The sequence below is a fragment of the Podarcis raffonei genome, chromosome 17, assembly GCF_027172205.1.
Source record: "Podarcis raffonei isolate rPodRaf1 chromosome 17, rPodRaf1.pri, whole genome shotgun sequence".
NCBI lineage: Eukaryota > Metazoa > Chordata > Lepidosauria > Squamata > Lacertidae > Podarcis > Podarcis raffonei.
Genome location: NC_070618.1, coordinates 31173477 through 31189940, shown reverse-complemented (window position 1 = coordinate 31189940; position 16464 = coordinate 31173477). Strand labels below are relative to the sequence as shown.

Genomic DNA, 16464 nt, shown 5'->3' with positions numbered 1-16464 from the left:
CTGTTCGAAAACCAAGGTATGACTGTAGTAGCATTTTTTAATGTGCTTGTGGAGAGTTATTGGTTTTTGTTTTATTATCCACTTAGAGAGCCAGTGTGGTGTAGCGGTTAAGAGCGGTAGTCTTGTAATCTGGGGAACCAGGTTCGATTCTCCGCTCCTCCACATGCAGCTGCTGGGTGACCTTGGGCTAGTCACCTTTCTCTGAAGTCTCTCAGCCTCACTCACCTCACAGAGTGTTTGTTGTGGGGGGAGGAAGGGAAAGGACATTGTTAGCCGCTTTGAGGCTCCTTCGGGTAGTGATAAAGCGGGATATCAAATCCAAACTCTTCTTCTTCTTCTATTCTCATTTTGTTTTTTTCTGTTGTGAATCACCCTGTGCTATCCGGATGAAGGGGGATGAAGGGTAGTATACAAATTGAATAAAGAAGAAGAAGAAGAAGAATGATCCACATAAAAACAGTGTTCCCCAACAATACAAATCCATCGGGAAGTATCTCTGACTCCTCTTCCTTTTCACTTCTCAGTGTATTTGTACCCAGGAGTGCTTCAGTCGAGGAAAAACTTTTTTTTAAATAAATAAATAGTTTTATGATTGAACAAATTGCTTGGGATACCTTTAGGTATTTAAAAAGATAATAATATAATGAATGCTAATCATAGTGCTAATGTTCTCCCCACCCCTTAGCTGTAAGCTGGATTCTGTGTATTGCTGGTGGCAAAGCCCAGAGAAGCTGCTGTGACGGGTGGGTGAATGTGGGAGAAGCAGCCGGCCGCCTGGAATTCTACAGCTGACGAGGCAGCGCATGGCAGGCCTTCCATTGTGCTTTGGCGACAGCGATGACTGCATGGGAGTGATATTTCGGTGGAGGCAGCAATGCCCTTCACACAATGCCAGGCTTTATGAGGCCGGGAGAACTCTGTGTGTATGTGTGCGAGCTAGACTTAGGATTAATCCCAGCTGGAATGTGCACAACTCCTCCACTGCAGGCAATGTCAGTAACGCTATGTCTGAGCCACAAGAAGACCCTGTAGAAGGCCAGAAAAGCTGGACAAAGGACCTCTGAAGCCTGGAGGGAGGAATACTGTTTTAAAAAGCTCCTTGCATGCTTTCAGGTTGGATATGAATGAATGAATGAATGAATAAATGTCACACAGCCAAAGATGCTGTGTTCTGTCTGTGGATCCTGGTACTTTATGTGCCATTGTTGTACTATGATGGTTATGCTCTACCTGCACAGCTGAAAACAGCAATGCTGTCAAACACAAGTTGCTGGAAACCGCAGGAAGGGAGAGGGCTCCCAGTACGTTTCTGAGCACAATTCAAAGTGTTGGTGCTGACCTTTAAAGCCCTAAACGGCCTCGGTCCAGTATACCTGAAGGAGCGTCTCCACCCCCATCGTTCTGCCCGGACACTGAGGTCCAGCACCGAGGACCTTCTGGCAGTTCCCTCACTGCGAGAAGCCAAGTTACAGGGAACCAGGCAGAGGGCCTTCTCCGTATTGGCACCCGCCCTGTGGAACGCCCTCCCACCAGATGTCAAAGAGAAAAACAATGACCAGACTTTTAGAAGACATCTGAAGGCAGTCCTGTTTAGGGAAGCTTTTAATGTTTAACAGACCACTGTATTTCAATACTTTGTTGGAAGCTGCCCAGAGTGGCTGGAGAAACCCAGCCAGATGGGCAGGGTATAAATAATAAATTATTATTATTATTATTATTATTGTGTTCATGTTCTCCTCACTGGTTTCCCACAGGCCAGCCACTGGGAGAACAGGATGCAGGCCTGATCTAGCAGGCTCTTCTTATGTTCTTAACCTGCGCTTTCTCCTTCCCCCAGCTCTTTTCAATTCCTCCCACCTTCTGGAGCAGACAGGATTCTTGTACTTTTCTGGAGACTGGCTGGGGGTTGGGCAAGGGGATCGGGTGAAGAGCAGATCCAGTGGAAATGCCAATTTATTTATTGTTTAATTCCTTTATTTATTGGATTTATATACCGCCCTATACCTGGGGGTCTCTGGGCGGTTTACAGAATAAAATCAAGATATAAAACCACAAAATTAATAATAATAATAATAATAATAATAATAATAATAATAATAATAACAACAACAACAACAACAACAACCCAATAGCCCCACCCCCAAAAAACACATTTTAAAAGGCCATAGGATGTAAATCAGATCAACCAAAGGCCTGGTTAAAAAGGAACATTTTTGCCTGGGGCTTAAAGGAGTATAATGAAGGTGCCAGGTGAACTTCCCTGGGGAGAGCATTCCGCAGACGGGGAGCCACTGCAGAGAAGGCCCTTTCTCATGTTGCCACCCTCCACACCTTTCAAGGAGGAGGCACACAAAGGAGGGCCTCAGAAGATGATCTCAGGGTCCGGGTAGGTTCACATGGAAAGAGGCGGTCCTTGAGGTACTGGATTCCTGAGCATAGCTGTCAACCGTCCCTTATTTGACGGGAAACTCCCTTATCCCAGCGCCGTGTCCTGCTGCTGTCCCATATTGATGATGTCCCTTAAATTTCCCGGGTTTCATGCTCGCCCGGCTCAGGAGGGAAGTAGCGGCTCAGGGTCCTCTGCCGTGCGAGAGAGAGTGCGCTGGCGCCGTTGTCCTGGCACGAGGAGTTCCATCGGCCCTTCCCTGCCCGAGAGAGAGGGGGGGAGGGAGAGAGACTCTTGCCCACGACGCCCAAGAGCCCAGAGGCGGCAGCGGTGGTGGCAGCTGAGGAGGCAGCCTGAGGGAGGAGGAAGAGGAGGGGATGGGGAGGGACGCAGAAGGGCGGTGCTTCAGTGGCTGCCACAACCACCTCATGCTGGATTGACAGCATCTGTCAATCCTGCCAATGTATGTAACTCTTTACAATAGCAAAATCCCTTATTTTGGCTGCTGATCCCTTATTTTTGAGGCTGCTGGCCCCTTATTTTCAAATCTGTAAGTTGACAGCTATGTTCCTGTGTCCTTCCTTCCTTTGTTCTCTATCACACACTGCTAAAGTGGCAGGGCAGTTTTCCTGTTTGCACCTGATAAGCCTATTATGGAAGATCAGGTTGTGCGTGTTTGTGTTTTTAACCCTTACATGGCAAGTTGCACCTGCCAAATAAGCTTGCCAACCTTTACAACCAGTCCCCACCAGCTGGCTCCTGTGCCTTTTAACAACAGCTTGATTGCCAGATGTTGGCGAATGCTCCTTCTCCATGCTATGAAAAAGCTTCATGTATTAACTTCTGCAGAAAAGCTGCTGTCCAGCACATTTCTCTCCCCTACCCCCATCCCCCTTGGTTGACAAGCACCAACTATATGCCCAGGTACCCTCTTCTGTACAGATTCAGAAAGAGCCCTGTCCTCACACCGCACCTAGTCACCTTAGATTACACAGTACAGTGGTACCTCAGGTTAAGTACTTAATTCGTTCCGGAGGTCCATTCTTAACCTGAAACTGTTCTTAACCTGAAGCACCACTTTAGCTAATGGGGCCTCCTGCTGCTGCCACGCCGCTGGAGCACAATTTCTGTTCTCATCCTGAAGCAAAGTTCTTAACCCGAGGTACTATTTCTGGGTTAGCAGAGTCTGTAACCTGAAGCGTATGTAACCTGAAGCGTATGTAACCCGAGGTACCACTGTATGAGTAAGATCCAGTGGCTGGCTACCAGTTTGCAGGCACAGTCGCAGAAGAGAAGAAATCTGTTTTTGTTGCTACAGCCCAGACTCTGGGTATAACCAAAATCAAAATTTGGACTGACTGGTAAAACCATGAAAACCACACATACTGGGAGCAAGTCCATGGTAGCTAGTTAACTCAGGCCAAAGCTGCTACAAATGGCCCTGCCAGGTTTAGGGTAAAATATCAACAGGAAGACTTTGAGCCTCTCGTGTAGGATTGCCAGCTTGACATTCAGAAATCTATAGATCAAACTTTGCACAGCAGGGGCTTGTTAAAACGTTGACAGTTAAAGTCTTAATAATAATAATAATAATAATAATAATAATAATAATAATAATAATTTATACCCACCCACCTGGCTGGGTTTCCCTAGCTACTCTGGGTGGCTTCCAACAAAATATTAAAATACAATGGTCTGCTAAATAGCTGTTGTTTGGTTGATTTAGGAGTTTGGGCTTGGGGTTATTGTCTGTTGCTTTCAGAATCACAGACTTGTAGAGCTGAAAGGGACCATGAGGTTCTTGTAGTCCAACCCCTTACAATGCAGGCATCTTTCGCCCAGTGTGGGGATCAAACCCACAACCCTGAGATTAAGAGTCTGCAGCTCTACCTACTGAGCTGTCTCTCAGCTTTGTTTTATAATTTTGCCTTGTTGCGCTGAAAAAACGAATGCTGCTTTGGATATTTGAAAAGCCACTTAATAAATATTTTACTTTTCCAAAAAGAGAGAGCTCCATGGAATCTCCCAGTACAAAGGTAATGGGCCTTTGAATACCAGCTGCTGGCATGCAGACAGTGAAGGAGGGTTTGGGGGGGGGGTTTGCCTTCATGCCCTGCTTAGGGGCTGCTTCTTCGAAGCATCTGGTAGGCTGCAGTTGGAAGCAGACCTTGGTTTGCTCCAGCAGGGATCTCTTTTCTATGTAGCCCTAACAGCCAGAGTCTCAATTAAGTATATAAGAACATAAGAAGAGCCTGCTGGATCATGCCAGTGGCCCATCTGTGGGAAATGAAATAAAAAAAGTAAGGTCTTATATATATAATAAATGTTCATAATGTACCAAGCAAACACATACATAAATATATAAACCACATGTCTGAAGCAGCACAGAAAAATAGCCCTGAAAACCATTTTGACTCCCAAACTGACCAAATGATTTCTCTGCAAGGTCAAGGAAAATGGAAAAGCCTCCCCATTGTCTTTTCCTTCACAAATCCTGTCTTAAGGGTATGTCTGTGTATGAATAGGGTGAGCCTGTGACCTGGCTCAGGAACTAAGTCTTTATCATTACAAAAGACTGGCCAGGCTCCCCAGGTAATCCAATCAGGTAAGCATTAACAGATAACCTGCCAGACAGGAGGTAAACAACGCACTCAGATTTCTGTTGTAGACAGCCCTTTCTGTGATTTAGGTATGATGTGTCTTGGGGGTGGTCTTGAGCTACACCCCTTCTGTGATGTATGTATGATATGTCTGGGGGTGGTCTTGGACTCCAGGGCAGGCAATTTAAAATGTCTATATAAGGGCAGGCACACCATGGTTCTGGGTTCCTCCTCCTCCTTCTGCATGTGAGGGGAGCACCCTGTTGCAACAGTTCAATAAAGATCAGCCTTACTAGCTGCTTTGCTTCTCAATATTCTCTGGTTGGCCTCTGTTATTTTCTCCGAGCGACGGAGAACCTGCAAAGGACTCTATAAGGGCTCTTGTGTTCCCCATAAGGGAATAAGGGCAGGTTTTCATTTATTACAGAAACCAGGGAGCAGGATTTGAGCACAAGAACAACGCACGCCCCACCTGTGATTCCCAGCAACTGGTATTCAGAAGCCTTGCTGCCTTCAGCTGTGGAAGCGGAGCAGAGCCACCAATAGCCCTCTCATCCATGAAGCTGTCTAGTCCTTTTTTTAAAAGCCACCCTAGCTGGTGGCCATGACTGCCTCTTGTGGGAGAGAGTTCCATAGTTTAACTATGGCTGCATGAAGAACGAAGCACAAGTCTCCACTGTGACTCAGTATCAAGCTATGATTTGCTCTAATGTTTTCTCCATATTTGGGAGCCAAGCTAGCAAGTGGGGAGGATGGGGCCAGAAGAAGCTGTTCTCAATTCCTTCCCCTTGATAAGCAGAACACAAAATGTATTCTCTTTTTAAATACAATTATCCTAATTCAGTTTCATAAGCTTACAGGAGCAGGGAACTAATCATATTTCAAAGATAGCGCGCAGTTTTCTAGCAATACGTTGCAGAGCAGAGACGGGTCAATATAAGAAGGGAACATCTAGTTCTCCTTAACAGTGTTGCCAAATGGAATGACGGAACTGCCTGCTTTTGGCCTTCTAATGGTTTCTCCAAAAGCGCTTGCCATCATCTTGTTACAGCTTGTGGGTTAAACCATGTTCCAGTCTCCCAGATTGAAAATCAATCTAGATATTGTTCTGGAGTGTGCATGCAGGTGTTTTGCCTGTTATTGTGTGTATCTGGGCATCATTGGTCTGTCTTCTGTGAAATGGGTATTTTATGGTATCCAGAACTGTTTCTTAGATTTCCTAATGTACCCCTAGGCCCTGAAGAATGATTAGGGATTCCTCCTATTCCTATTCAGTGGTACCTTGGGTTAAGTACTTAATTCGTTCTGGAGGTCTGTTCTTAAACTGAAACTGTTCTTAACCTGAAGTACCACTTTAGCTAATGGGGCCTCCCACTGCCGCCGCGCAATTTCTGTTCTCATCCTGAAGCAAAGTTCTTAACCCGAGGTACTATTTCTGGGTTAGCGGAGTCTGTAACCTGAAGCATCTGTAACCTGAAGCGTCTGCAACCCGAGGTACCACTGTACATTATGTATACATGTCAAAAGCACAGATTCTTTTTTTAAAAATGCTTATTTTCCTGTGCCTACCATACTACCTTAGTGGTATTTAAGAATATACTTGCAGCAAATCCTCTGTTGTTTTCTTCCAGTTTAACTTTAAATCTTCAAGAGTGGGACACCATACTCAATCTTGCTTCCCACCCCAACTTCTGCCAGGATGCAACATACTGTACATACCAGGCCTGGGTCCCTGGGGAGGAAAGGCAGTGTAGCCATTATTCACATTTGTTCCAAACACACTTCTGTCTGGAAATGCTCTAGCTTACAACCACCAAGTTCCAGAAGTGAATTGTCAGAATAGAACTACAAATAGATTTTTAAAATAGGAATTATTTGTCTCAGCATGTTGCCATGCTGATCATTGAAAAGAAGAGTGGCAAAACAGAATAAAGGAGCGTCTTATAACAACCAGCATGTGTCTGTTTAAAATATGTGAACTATTAGATTGCACAGGACTCCTTCTGAAGGCAGACTGGAAAGGCATTACTCTTATAGTTTTAATTTCCACACACACATACCAGTAATCCTTTGTCTCTGGTGGATTACCATGTCCTGAGTCGTCCGGTGAGCAAAAACAAAACATATGTGATCACTCAAATGCAGAGTCTGCTGTAGCCACTGGCTCTTGGTTACCTGGTTGAACTTTCTGGTCTTCAGAAATCATCAAAGGAGCATAAAAGGAACATTAAGCCTATTTTGAAGTGCAATCTTTTCCATGCCTGCTTGCAAGTAAGTTCCACTGGTTTGCTCCCAGTAAGTGTTTATAAGACTGCAAGCTTAAGTATATACAGTGGTACCTCAGGTTACATACACTTCAGGTTACAGACTCGGCTAACCCAGAAATAGTGCTTCAGGTTAAGAACTTTGGTTCAGGATGAGAACAGAAATTGTGCTCTGGCGGCATGGCGGCAGCAGGCGGCCCCATTAGCTAAAGTAGTGCTTCAGGTTAAGAACAGTTTCAGGTTAAGTACTGACCTCTGGAACGAATTAAGTACTTAACCTGAGGTACCACTGTATATATTCTGCTCTGAACATATGAGCATGTGAGATTTAAAAGCTTGCTTTTCTCATTTTAATAGCATTATTATATGGATTAAAAGAAGATCAAATTGCACTTACTGTTTGTTCCATGTGTCCCAAGACACAAACATTATTAACATTTCAGGCACATGTCATATGCTGCATTAACCAGCAGAGGGTTGCACAATGCTTTGAACATCTGTTCAGCTGACTGGACATTTCTCCATATTACATTAACATGATGTTTTGGATTTCCTGCATCTTTAATGGATTTGCAATGGCTAGAAAGTACATTCAAATTAGAAATGGTTTGCTTCTCATTAACACTGATGCATATTGTATATTGTTTATTTATTATAGCATAGGTTTAGAAGCTATTGCATAGGTTTCTTTTTAACAAAAGGATCGGCGGACATTGTTTTGGTAGGAAGAGCTGTCTTCACATTGGGATAACAGATTACAGAAGGAATAACAGTGGGGTGCAACATTCTATATATTACCATCAGCAAAAAAATGAAATAAAAATCAGTTTGATCCAGGACCAGAATCTTCGTTCAATGGCAGTGCTCTGCCAGGGGTCTTGGGAAGTAGTAACCAGTGCCTCTGAGAAAGTGCAGAGGGATGAATTAATTTGCTCTCAACAACTTTAAATAACCCAGCATCTGGATAATGAATCATGGAATGCTGAGATCCTTCCTTCATTCAGCCCAGCCACTGAGGTCCAGCTCCAGTTCCCTCACTGCGAGAAGTGAGGTTACAGGGAACCAGGCAGAGGGCCTTCTCGGTAGTGGCGCCCACCCTATGGAATGCCCTCCCATCAGATGTCAAGGAAACAAACAACTATCTGACTTTTAGAAGACACCTGAAGGCAGCCCCATATCAGGAAGTTTTTTTATGTTTGATGTTTTGTCGTGTTTTTAATATTCTATTCTATTCTGTTGGGAGCCACCCAGAGTGGCTGGGGAAACCCAGCCAGATGGGCGGGGTATAAAGAATAAATTATTATTATCATCATCATCATCATCATCATCATTCCTGGACTGTAAATAATATTAAATAGTTCAGGAAGAAGATCAATGTGGGTGGAAGCAGACATGGTTGAACAACAATCCAGTTAAGAGCCATCCAGTTTCTTAAGCCAGGGACATCACAGCCTCCCGTTACTGAAAGTTAGTTTCGGTTGCTACATGTGTGCAGGCAGACGTATTCATTTCCTCTCATCAGTACATTTTCTTTCGATTTCCCCCAGCAAAATAGTGCTATTTTTCTAAAGAAAACAAAAAAGGCTCCCCTTGGATCAGAAACTTGACTGGGATAATTAAGAGATGCAGTTAATAAAACTATTGATCACTCATTCCCCCACCTCCATGCTTATTAAAGGTAAAGGTAAAGGGACCCCTGACCGTTAGGTCCAGTCGTGGACGACTCTGGGGTTGCGGCCTGCGCTCATCTCGCTTTATTGGTGATGGAAACGCCATTTACCTTCCCACCGGAGCGGTGCCTATTTATCTACTTGCACTTTAACGTGCTTTTGAACTGCTAGGTTGGCAGGAGCAGGGACCGTGCAACGGGAGCTCACCCCACCACCAACCTTCTGATCGGCATGCCCTAGGCTGTGTGGTTTAGACCATAGTGCCACCCGCGTCCCATGCTTATTGGAAAGCAATAAAACAGGCTGTGTGAACCTACAAGGGGGAAATTTTTAATTTAGCATTGGAAATGCCCTTTCCTGGATGGGATTGATTTGTGAATTCACATTGTAAGAGAATCTTAGCTGTGGAGAAGGATGTTTCTAGTGTGTCACCTCAGTGATAATTCTGCTTCTGGTTTCTTGCAGAAAATCAGTTCTACCCCAGTGTTAAAGGGCTCTAATGTGGAAGCAACATGAGGATAGTACTACATGTTTGTTGTGCAGAGCTGAGGGAGAGAAGAAGCTGAGGGGGAAGGAGCAGGGCTGTTGCAATGTTTTCTGTTAAGCAAAAGTATAAAGGATTCATGCTGGGGAAAATTTGGAGGGGCTGGAGGAGAAATGCACATAGCAGGGGCAGGGTCAAACCTCCTCCTTTCCACCACACTGACTAAATCTCCTGCTGCTGTGGGTTTCCCAGACACACAACCGCCACTGTCTATGACACTTTCGTCTAAGCAAGAGTACAAAGCAAAGGGTGTAGAAAATATGATTGCTGTAAAGTACATTGGTATTGCCCTCCTCCTTTTCAGTGCAGGGGCCCAAGTAAGTATTCTATCCTCCTGCCTTCCTTTGCCTGGTAATGTTGTATAGTCTGCTGTTCACCACAAAGAAGCTCTGCACTCAGAGGTTTCCCAGCCAGAAACTCTAATTTGATTGCAAAGTTGTTACTCAGTTGGTGGGCAGGAGTAGGGTCACCAATTCTTGAAATACAGCTGGGTAGGTTCTGGGGCAATGCCCCCTAGGTCTTTTGTCAGAGCTGACTTTGAGTTGGAAGGTGGAACCCAATTGGGTTTTGGGGGGAGCCAGGTCCTCATTCTTATAGTTTCTGGAGGCAGAGCCAAGTAGCAAAAGATGTATACTCTTTTAAAATTTGCTGGGGAATGGGTGTGGAAGAGCCTTGCTTTTCTGGTAGCTAGCCTGAAAGCAAAGAACAAACCAAAAACAAACAACTAACTCACAGACTTTCTTTTCTTTTGCCTCAGTCTGTATAGGCAACCCAAAAGAGATGGCCAAGTTGCTGAACCGAAATTTCTTTCCTTCAGGACTCGAGTGGCCTTGGGCTGTATTTCCCTGAGCAATTACAAGTCCATTGCTGCTGGGCGTGATTTCCTTTGGATGACAGAGCACATGAGTTTCTTCAATAATCCCGAGAGGGTATAGGCCAGAATGATCTCAGCTTTTGCTTTAATTGTTTCGGCAACTGAGGTTTAAACTGTAAAATACATCCCTGTTTGCTTGCATTACCATGGAAAAAGAACTTGTGTGTATTCACCACTACATGTCTGTCCTTGGATTACTTAATGGTCTCAGCATACATGAGTACCTGTCTTCCTGTATCATAAAGGTAAAGGTAAAGGGACCCCTGACTATTAGGTCCAGTTGCAGACGACTCTGGGGTTGCAGCGCTCATCTCGCTTATTGGCCGTCTTCTGATTGGCGAGCCCTAGGCTCCACACGCGTCCTGTATCATAGATCAAACATAAATTAGAGGGGTAGGTGAGCAGCATGAACAAGCTGCTTTTGTGGGCTGTGGGGGCTGGCATGTTCAAGTTAAACATTTATGGCAGCCTTAACTTCAAAGTGTATATTTCCCTACCTGTTCTAGAAAGTACGAACTTTTTCAGAAACCTGTGTTCTGCAAATGAGTTGAGGGCTGTGAATACTTCGCTCTCATATACAGCTGTTTTCAGAATGTTAAGCTCAGAAGAAACAAAGGAAAGAGGGGGAATTCTGTCTGTTAAACAAATATGTTCTAGCAATGGATCCTTGGGAGAGCATATTCCTAAACGGTCTCAGCACATTCTATGAAAGGCAAAAGCTCACACCACAGCAGAGTCAACGCCCATTTAAATTGTCAGGGAGGAAAGGGCCTGTTGCCAGCCTCTGAGAGTCATTCCTGGATCTGGAGGATGAAATTATAGGTTGTTTGTCTGCAGTAATATGGTGTTGTGGTTGAGTTTCCTTGTCCTTGACAGGCTTGGAGTGCAAGACAAACATCCAAGAGATTTTAAATCAGTTCTCAGTTTGTATGTTGTAGAGCTGTTACATCTTGTGTTCTGAAAATGAGATACCTTTAAAAATGTCCATCTCTTTCCTCAAATTTCCAGAGAAGGCCAATGGGCTGCATGATCCCCAGTCATTGATATCAACAAGAGCTTTTGTTCGGGGCAAGGGAACCTGCCATACAGATATTGTGAGGAAGAAGTACATTTGCCAATCTTGCCATAATTGCGCTGGCTGCCAGCAGAGCTAGCTCAAAATATGTTGCTGCCTGAGACAGAGCTTTAAATTCTCTCTCTCTCTCTCTCTCTCTCTCTCTCTCTCTCTCTCCCTCTCCCCACCTGCCCCAGGTCAAATTATGTCGTACCCAAGGCTGGTTAAGGTATTTTGGCACTTGAGGCAGAAGATGCCCAAGTGCCTCTGTTCCTTTCTGGTAATAAAATGGCCTCCCTCTTCCTGGAAGTGTGGGCTCCCCTTGGCATTTGTGGCTCGAGGACATAGCCTCACTGTAACTAATGGTATGGCCAACCCTGGTTGTAGACCCGGCAGCTAGTGGACCCTCACATATTCTAAATAGTTACTTAAATAATATTTGTACTGGAGCAAAAAGGGCCATATTAGTCACCTAGACCAAACAGGCAATGGCATCAACTGAGGAGAGTTGCCCCCAGGCAAGCAGACTTTGAGGAAGGAGGCCTGCTAAGTAACCAACTCTTAAAGTCAGGGGTGCCAACTTGAATAAAAAAAATGGGGGGGGGCAGGTAAGTACTGCCCCACATAATCGATCACATAATGTACACACCATTTGAATGGCAATAGCCATCAAAACTTTGGAGGGCAGCCCCCTCAAATATTTTATTGGGGGGGGGCTGAAGACCCCTCGTCCCCTAGGAGTTGTCTTCTATGCTGACAGTGTGATTGAAAGAAGGGGGTTGCTTTCTGAAAGGCTGTTTGGAAAATAAGAAGAAAAAGCTCCGTTCGGCTAGGTGCAAGAGTTCCCTGACATTTCCTTTTTTTATATATAAATTTTTATTCAGTTTTTCCTTTACAAATTAATCAACACAACCATGTTCTCAGATTTCCAATTTTTGTACTTCCCCCAGCTCCTCCACCAATCATCCATATTTGCTGTCTTTACGCATTTTCTCTATATAATATTGCCAATTAAATATCCTTTCGTCTCTATTTTTTTTTTTTACAATACACCTTCGGCTATCACAAAACCTCTTTAAAACCCACTAGCGTTGTCTGTTCATCACAGATGTTTTCCAGATAATCCGTAAACTTTGCCCAGTCCTTGATGAACTTGTGATCCCTCTGGTATCTAATTTTCCCAGTCATTTTGTCCAATTCTGCATAGTCCATAAGTTTCATTCTCCACTCTTTTGACATTTCCAAAAGCTTTAGTATAACTCTCATTTGGGATTTTGGTCGTGGGAATAGGTGTGTATGTGTCCCCGCCCCCCTCGCAAAGCCTACAAAGTCGAGATCCTAAGTTATGGCATGTCCTCTGGTGCCCTCTGGTTTTGGGGGTTCAGTTTCCCCAAGGCCATGCTGGGACTTTCTCTGACACAGAAGCTGATCCTTCAGTGACCTGCATACAGCCCTGAGTACAATTGTACCTCAGGTTACATACGCTTCAGGTTGCATACGCTTCAGGTTACACACTCCACTAACCCAGAAATAGTGCTTCAGGTTAAGAATTTTGCTTCAGGTTGAGAACAGAAATCATGCTCCGGCGGCGCAGCAGCAGCAGGAGCCCCCATTAGCTAAAGTGGTGCTTCAGGTTAAGAACAGTTTCAGGTTAAGTACAGACCTCCGGAACGAATTAAGTACTTAACCTGAGGTACCACTGTATTGCATCTTGTTCTCACTGTAAAAAAAAGTGTTAATGGAAGACAATCTGACTCGGCTATGTTGTTGTCCGACTCTTTGTGACCCCATGGACCAGAGCATGCCAGGCTCTCCTGTCTTCCACTGCCTCCCGCAGTTTGGTCAAACTCATGCTGGTAGCTTCGAGAACACTGTCCAACCATCTCATCCTCTGTTGTCCCCTTCTCCTTGTGCCCTCCATCTTTCCCAGCATCAGGGTCTTTTCCAGGGAGTCTTCTCTTCTCGTGAGGTGGCCAAAGTATTGGAGCCTCAGCTTCAGGATCTGTCCTTCCAGTGAGCACTCAGGGCTGATTTCCTTCAGAATGGAGAGGTTTGATCCTCTTGCAGTCCATGGGACTCTCAAGAGTCTCCTCCAGCACCATAATTCACTCGGAGATCACTCGGCTAGTGATCTCCAAAAGATCTACGAGTGATCTCCAAAGCAGAAGATATTGATTGTGTAAGTCGTGGCGTGGAGAAGGGGAGCTTCAACCTCGCTGGCTCAGCAACCCACAAAGGCCCTCTCCCTCCCACACTTCCTCTCGCGGAGCCATTTCTCCGGGAGGAAGCGGCTTTTTAAATGCACCGCGCAGCGCGGCTCGGCCGCCTCCTCGCCGCGGGCGCGCAAGACAAACGGATCCGCTTCTTCTGACGCCGGGACCGCCCCGCCGGGACCGCTAAGCGCAGGAAGGCGGCCGCGCCGAGGCAGGAAAGGGGCGGAGGGCCGTCGGGTGGGCCTGACTTCACCACACAGCCCAGGCAACGCTGCCTCTCTCCGCCTCCTCGCAGTCCCCCGGCGGCGCCTGCAGCAGCAGCAGCAGCGCTCTCTGTCCCGGCAGCGATGGACGGCGAGCCGAGCGGCAAGGAGCCCGACGACGCCGACCAAGCTTACGGTAAAGGAGGATGCGCGGGAAGATTGCGCGCGGAGGGATCCCTCGGGCCGGGGCTCGCACCGAGGACCTTCCTTCCTCCCTCCCCCCCGCCCCGCCAGCCGCTGCGACAATGGCGCCCGCCCCTTGTGAGGGGCTTTGCCGGTGGTGGCTCTGCCCGGCTGGGGCGTCGGCCCAAGGCGGGGTGGCTCCTCAGACCCCGGGCTCCAGCGGCCTCCGGCTTCTCCCCTCGGCGCTGCTTCCAGCAAATAGGCAGGCGCCCGCTACCTGAAATCCAGGGCAGGTGGATGGGTCGTAGCCCCTCTCCCAGGTAACAGGTGTGGCCCGACGAGGAAGGGAAAGGGGTTGCTGGTTTCTTCTTTTTTTGCCGGGGGCGGGGGGGGAGAGAAGATATATTGCTTTGTTTGTAGCTTCCCTCTATAGCAGTGGTTTCCAACCTTTTTTTTGGCCATGTCCCACCCAAGCGTCTCCAAAATCCTGATCCCATCCCCACCCCTGTGACATATAATTCTTATTATTCAAAAAGCAAAGTCCTATTCACGTGGAGGAAGCCTAGAAGGCCATTCACTGTTAATAACTCATTCTGGAATATCCCCCCTTAAAAATCAAATTGTGCCCCACATTGGGAACCAGGGGTCTATAGGCAGCAACCTGTTACCTGGGGCAAGATAGGAAGCGGGGGTGCCACCTTGAAATTTTATTTATGCTTTTCAGGTTTATACATTTCACTAATTTTACAGTCATTTTGACATTTCAAAACTTGATTTCCTTGAATAAACTATGGGGGGGGGGGACCCAGGTAAGCCCCGCCCCGCAAAAGCAAACACAAGATGTGACACACGAACACCATTTGAATAGCAATGCCCTTCAACTTTTGGGCAGAGCGGTCCCCTCAAATGTTTTGTTGGGGGTGGCAAAGTGACCTCAGCCCCAAGGAGTTGACTCCTATGGTGGGGGGGGGCTTTCCCATCTCCCCGTGACCACCAGTGAGGTGGGTTGACTGTTGTTTGGGTGTTCATCATCGTCCTCTTGGCTCAGGCAGCTTCTGATTCTCCATTGGCCCAGGAATGTCTCCTGGTCTCCCTAGCTAGTCTTGTGAACCGTTAGAAGATGGGCAAATTGATTATGGCATGAATTTCTTGAGGACCACCGACTTTATGGACTGCAACTTACGCCACAATCAGCATCCAGGTGCCCCAAAAGTCCTTGTTGCCTTTCCTGCAACAGACTAAGGGGGCTGCCCTCTGGCCAGAGATGTATGAGAACCTCTATATAAACAGGAAGCAGACAGAAGCTGTGAAAACAGCAGTGCTTGTGGGTGACGAAGCGTCTTAGCAGGCAAGGTTTTTTTTTTTCATAATAAAAAAAGTGTTCTCTTTATTTAATACCAGTAGGGATTGTCCAGTACTGCCTTGGAATTTTCAGAAACAAAAAAATAGTTTGTGATCTTTAAATGGTACAGTGATTTTGGATAATGTGATTTGTGAGTTTGGACCCGCCATCAGGCAAGGTTTTTTTGAAACGCTGGGGGAGGAGGGCATTTATCTCTGCCCACTGGCTTGAAGGAGTTCCCTTCTGATTTAAACTACTGCAAAACAGTGGTTCTCCAAGGGTGTGGCAGGAGAGGATGGCAAGTGTGACGGGGAAGATTCTAGAGAGATCAAAGAAACATTTAAACATTTCTGAGTAGTGTGGATGTACAAACAGAAACAGTATCCACTCCTCTCTTCAAGAGAATTGGCTATTCTTCTACAGTTCTTCATGGCATATTGTGAACAGGGATTTTCAACTCTGATAAATATGGAAGATCAGAAAAGAGAAAGGCTTTTTTTGTGGTGATGAGGACATGAGGGTTTGTCTCAAATTGGACCTTATAGAAATGAGATTACCCGGCAAAGTAATAATAATAATAATGTATTATTTATACCCCGCCCATCTGGCTGGGTTTCCCCAGCCACTCTGGGCGGCTTCCAGCAGAATATTAGAATACAATAGTCTAAAGCAAGCTTGCACCTCTCTTTGAGTTTGTATACATAAGGTGCATATGTAAGAGGTTCATTTAATCATTACATTTTGGGAATGATTCATGCTATTATGTAGATGCATTGTTTTATACTCCCCAGATGTCCCATGATCATATTAAAAAGCAGTTGTGTTTGATGTTATAAATCAAGCACTGCTACTTGTTGTTTCTTTTTGTTCTGCAATGTATTTCTTGTCAAGAAAAGGGTCAATGTGGCACGAGCAAATTTTTATTCTGAAAATGTGGCCCAGGGAAAAAAGTTTGAGAACTTCTGAGCTAGAGCAGCAGGCAGCTCTCTTTTATCTAGGCTCCATCAAAAGGCCTTTTCTAAACTCACCGCCTGAAGCGGATTAAGTAAGCGAAGAGGAGAGTGAGGCTGAATTGGTTGATTGTAAGCTACTTACAGGGACGCAGGTGGCGCTGTTCAAAAGCATGCAGTG

At 45.8% G+C, this 16464-nt stretch overlaps 1 protein-coding gene across 3 annotated transcripts in view; it reads left to right on the top strand.

The window, feature by feature from the left end:
• The first annotated feature begins 13682 nt into the window (after positions 1 to 13682).
• The window catches only part of SLC44A2 (solute carrier family 44 member 2), a 56403-nt gene continuing 53621 nt past the window's right edge, over positions 13683 to 16464 (top strand). Inside the window, exon 1 of one of the 3 annotated variants that reach the window (XM_053370736.1) lies at positions 13683 to 14004. In XM_053370736.1, the coding sequence (XP_053226711.1) occupies positions 13953 to 14004 (52 nt within the window). In that variant the 5' untranslated portion in view covers positions 13683 to 13952. The remainder of the gene's footprint in view (positions 14005 to 16464) is intronic. The other 2 variants (XM_053370740.1, XM_053370737.1) reach the window with 2 other exon arrangements.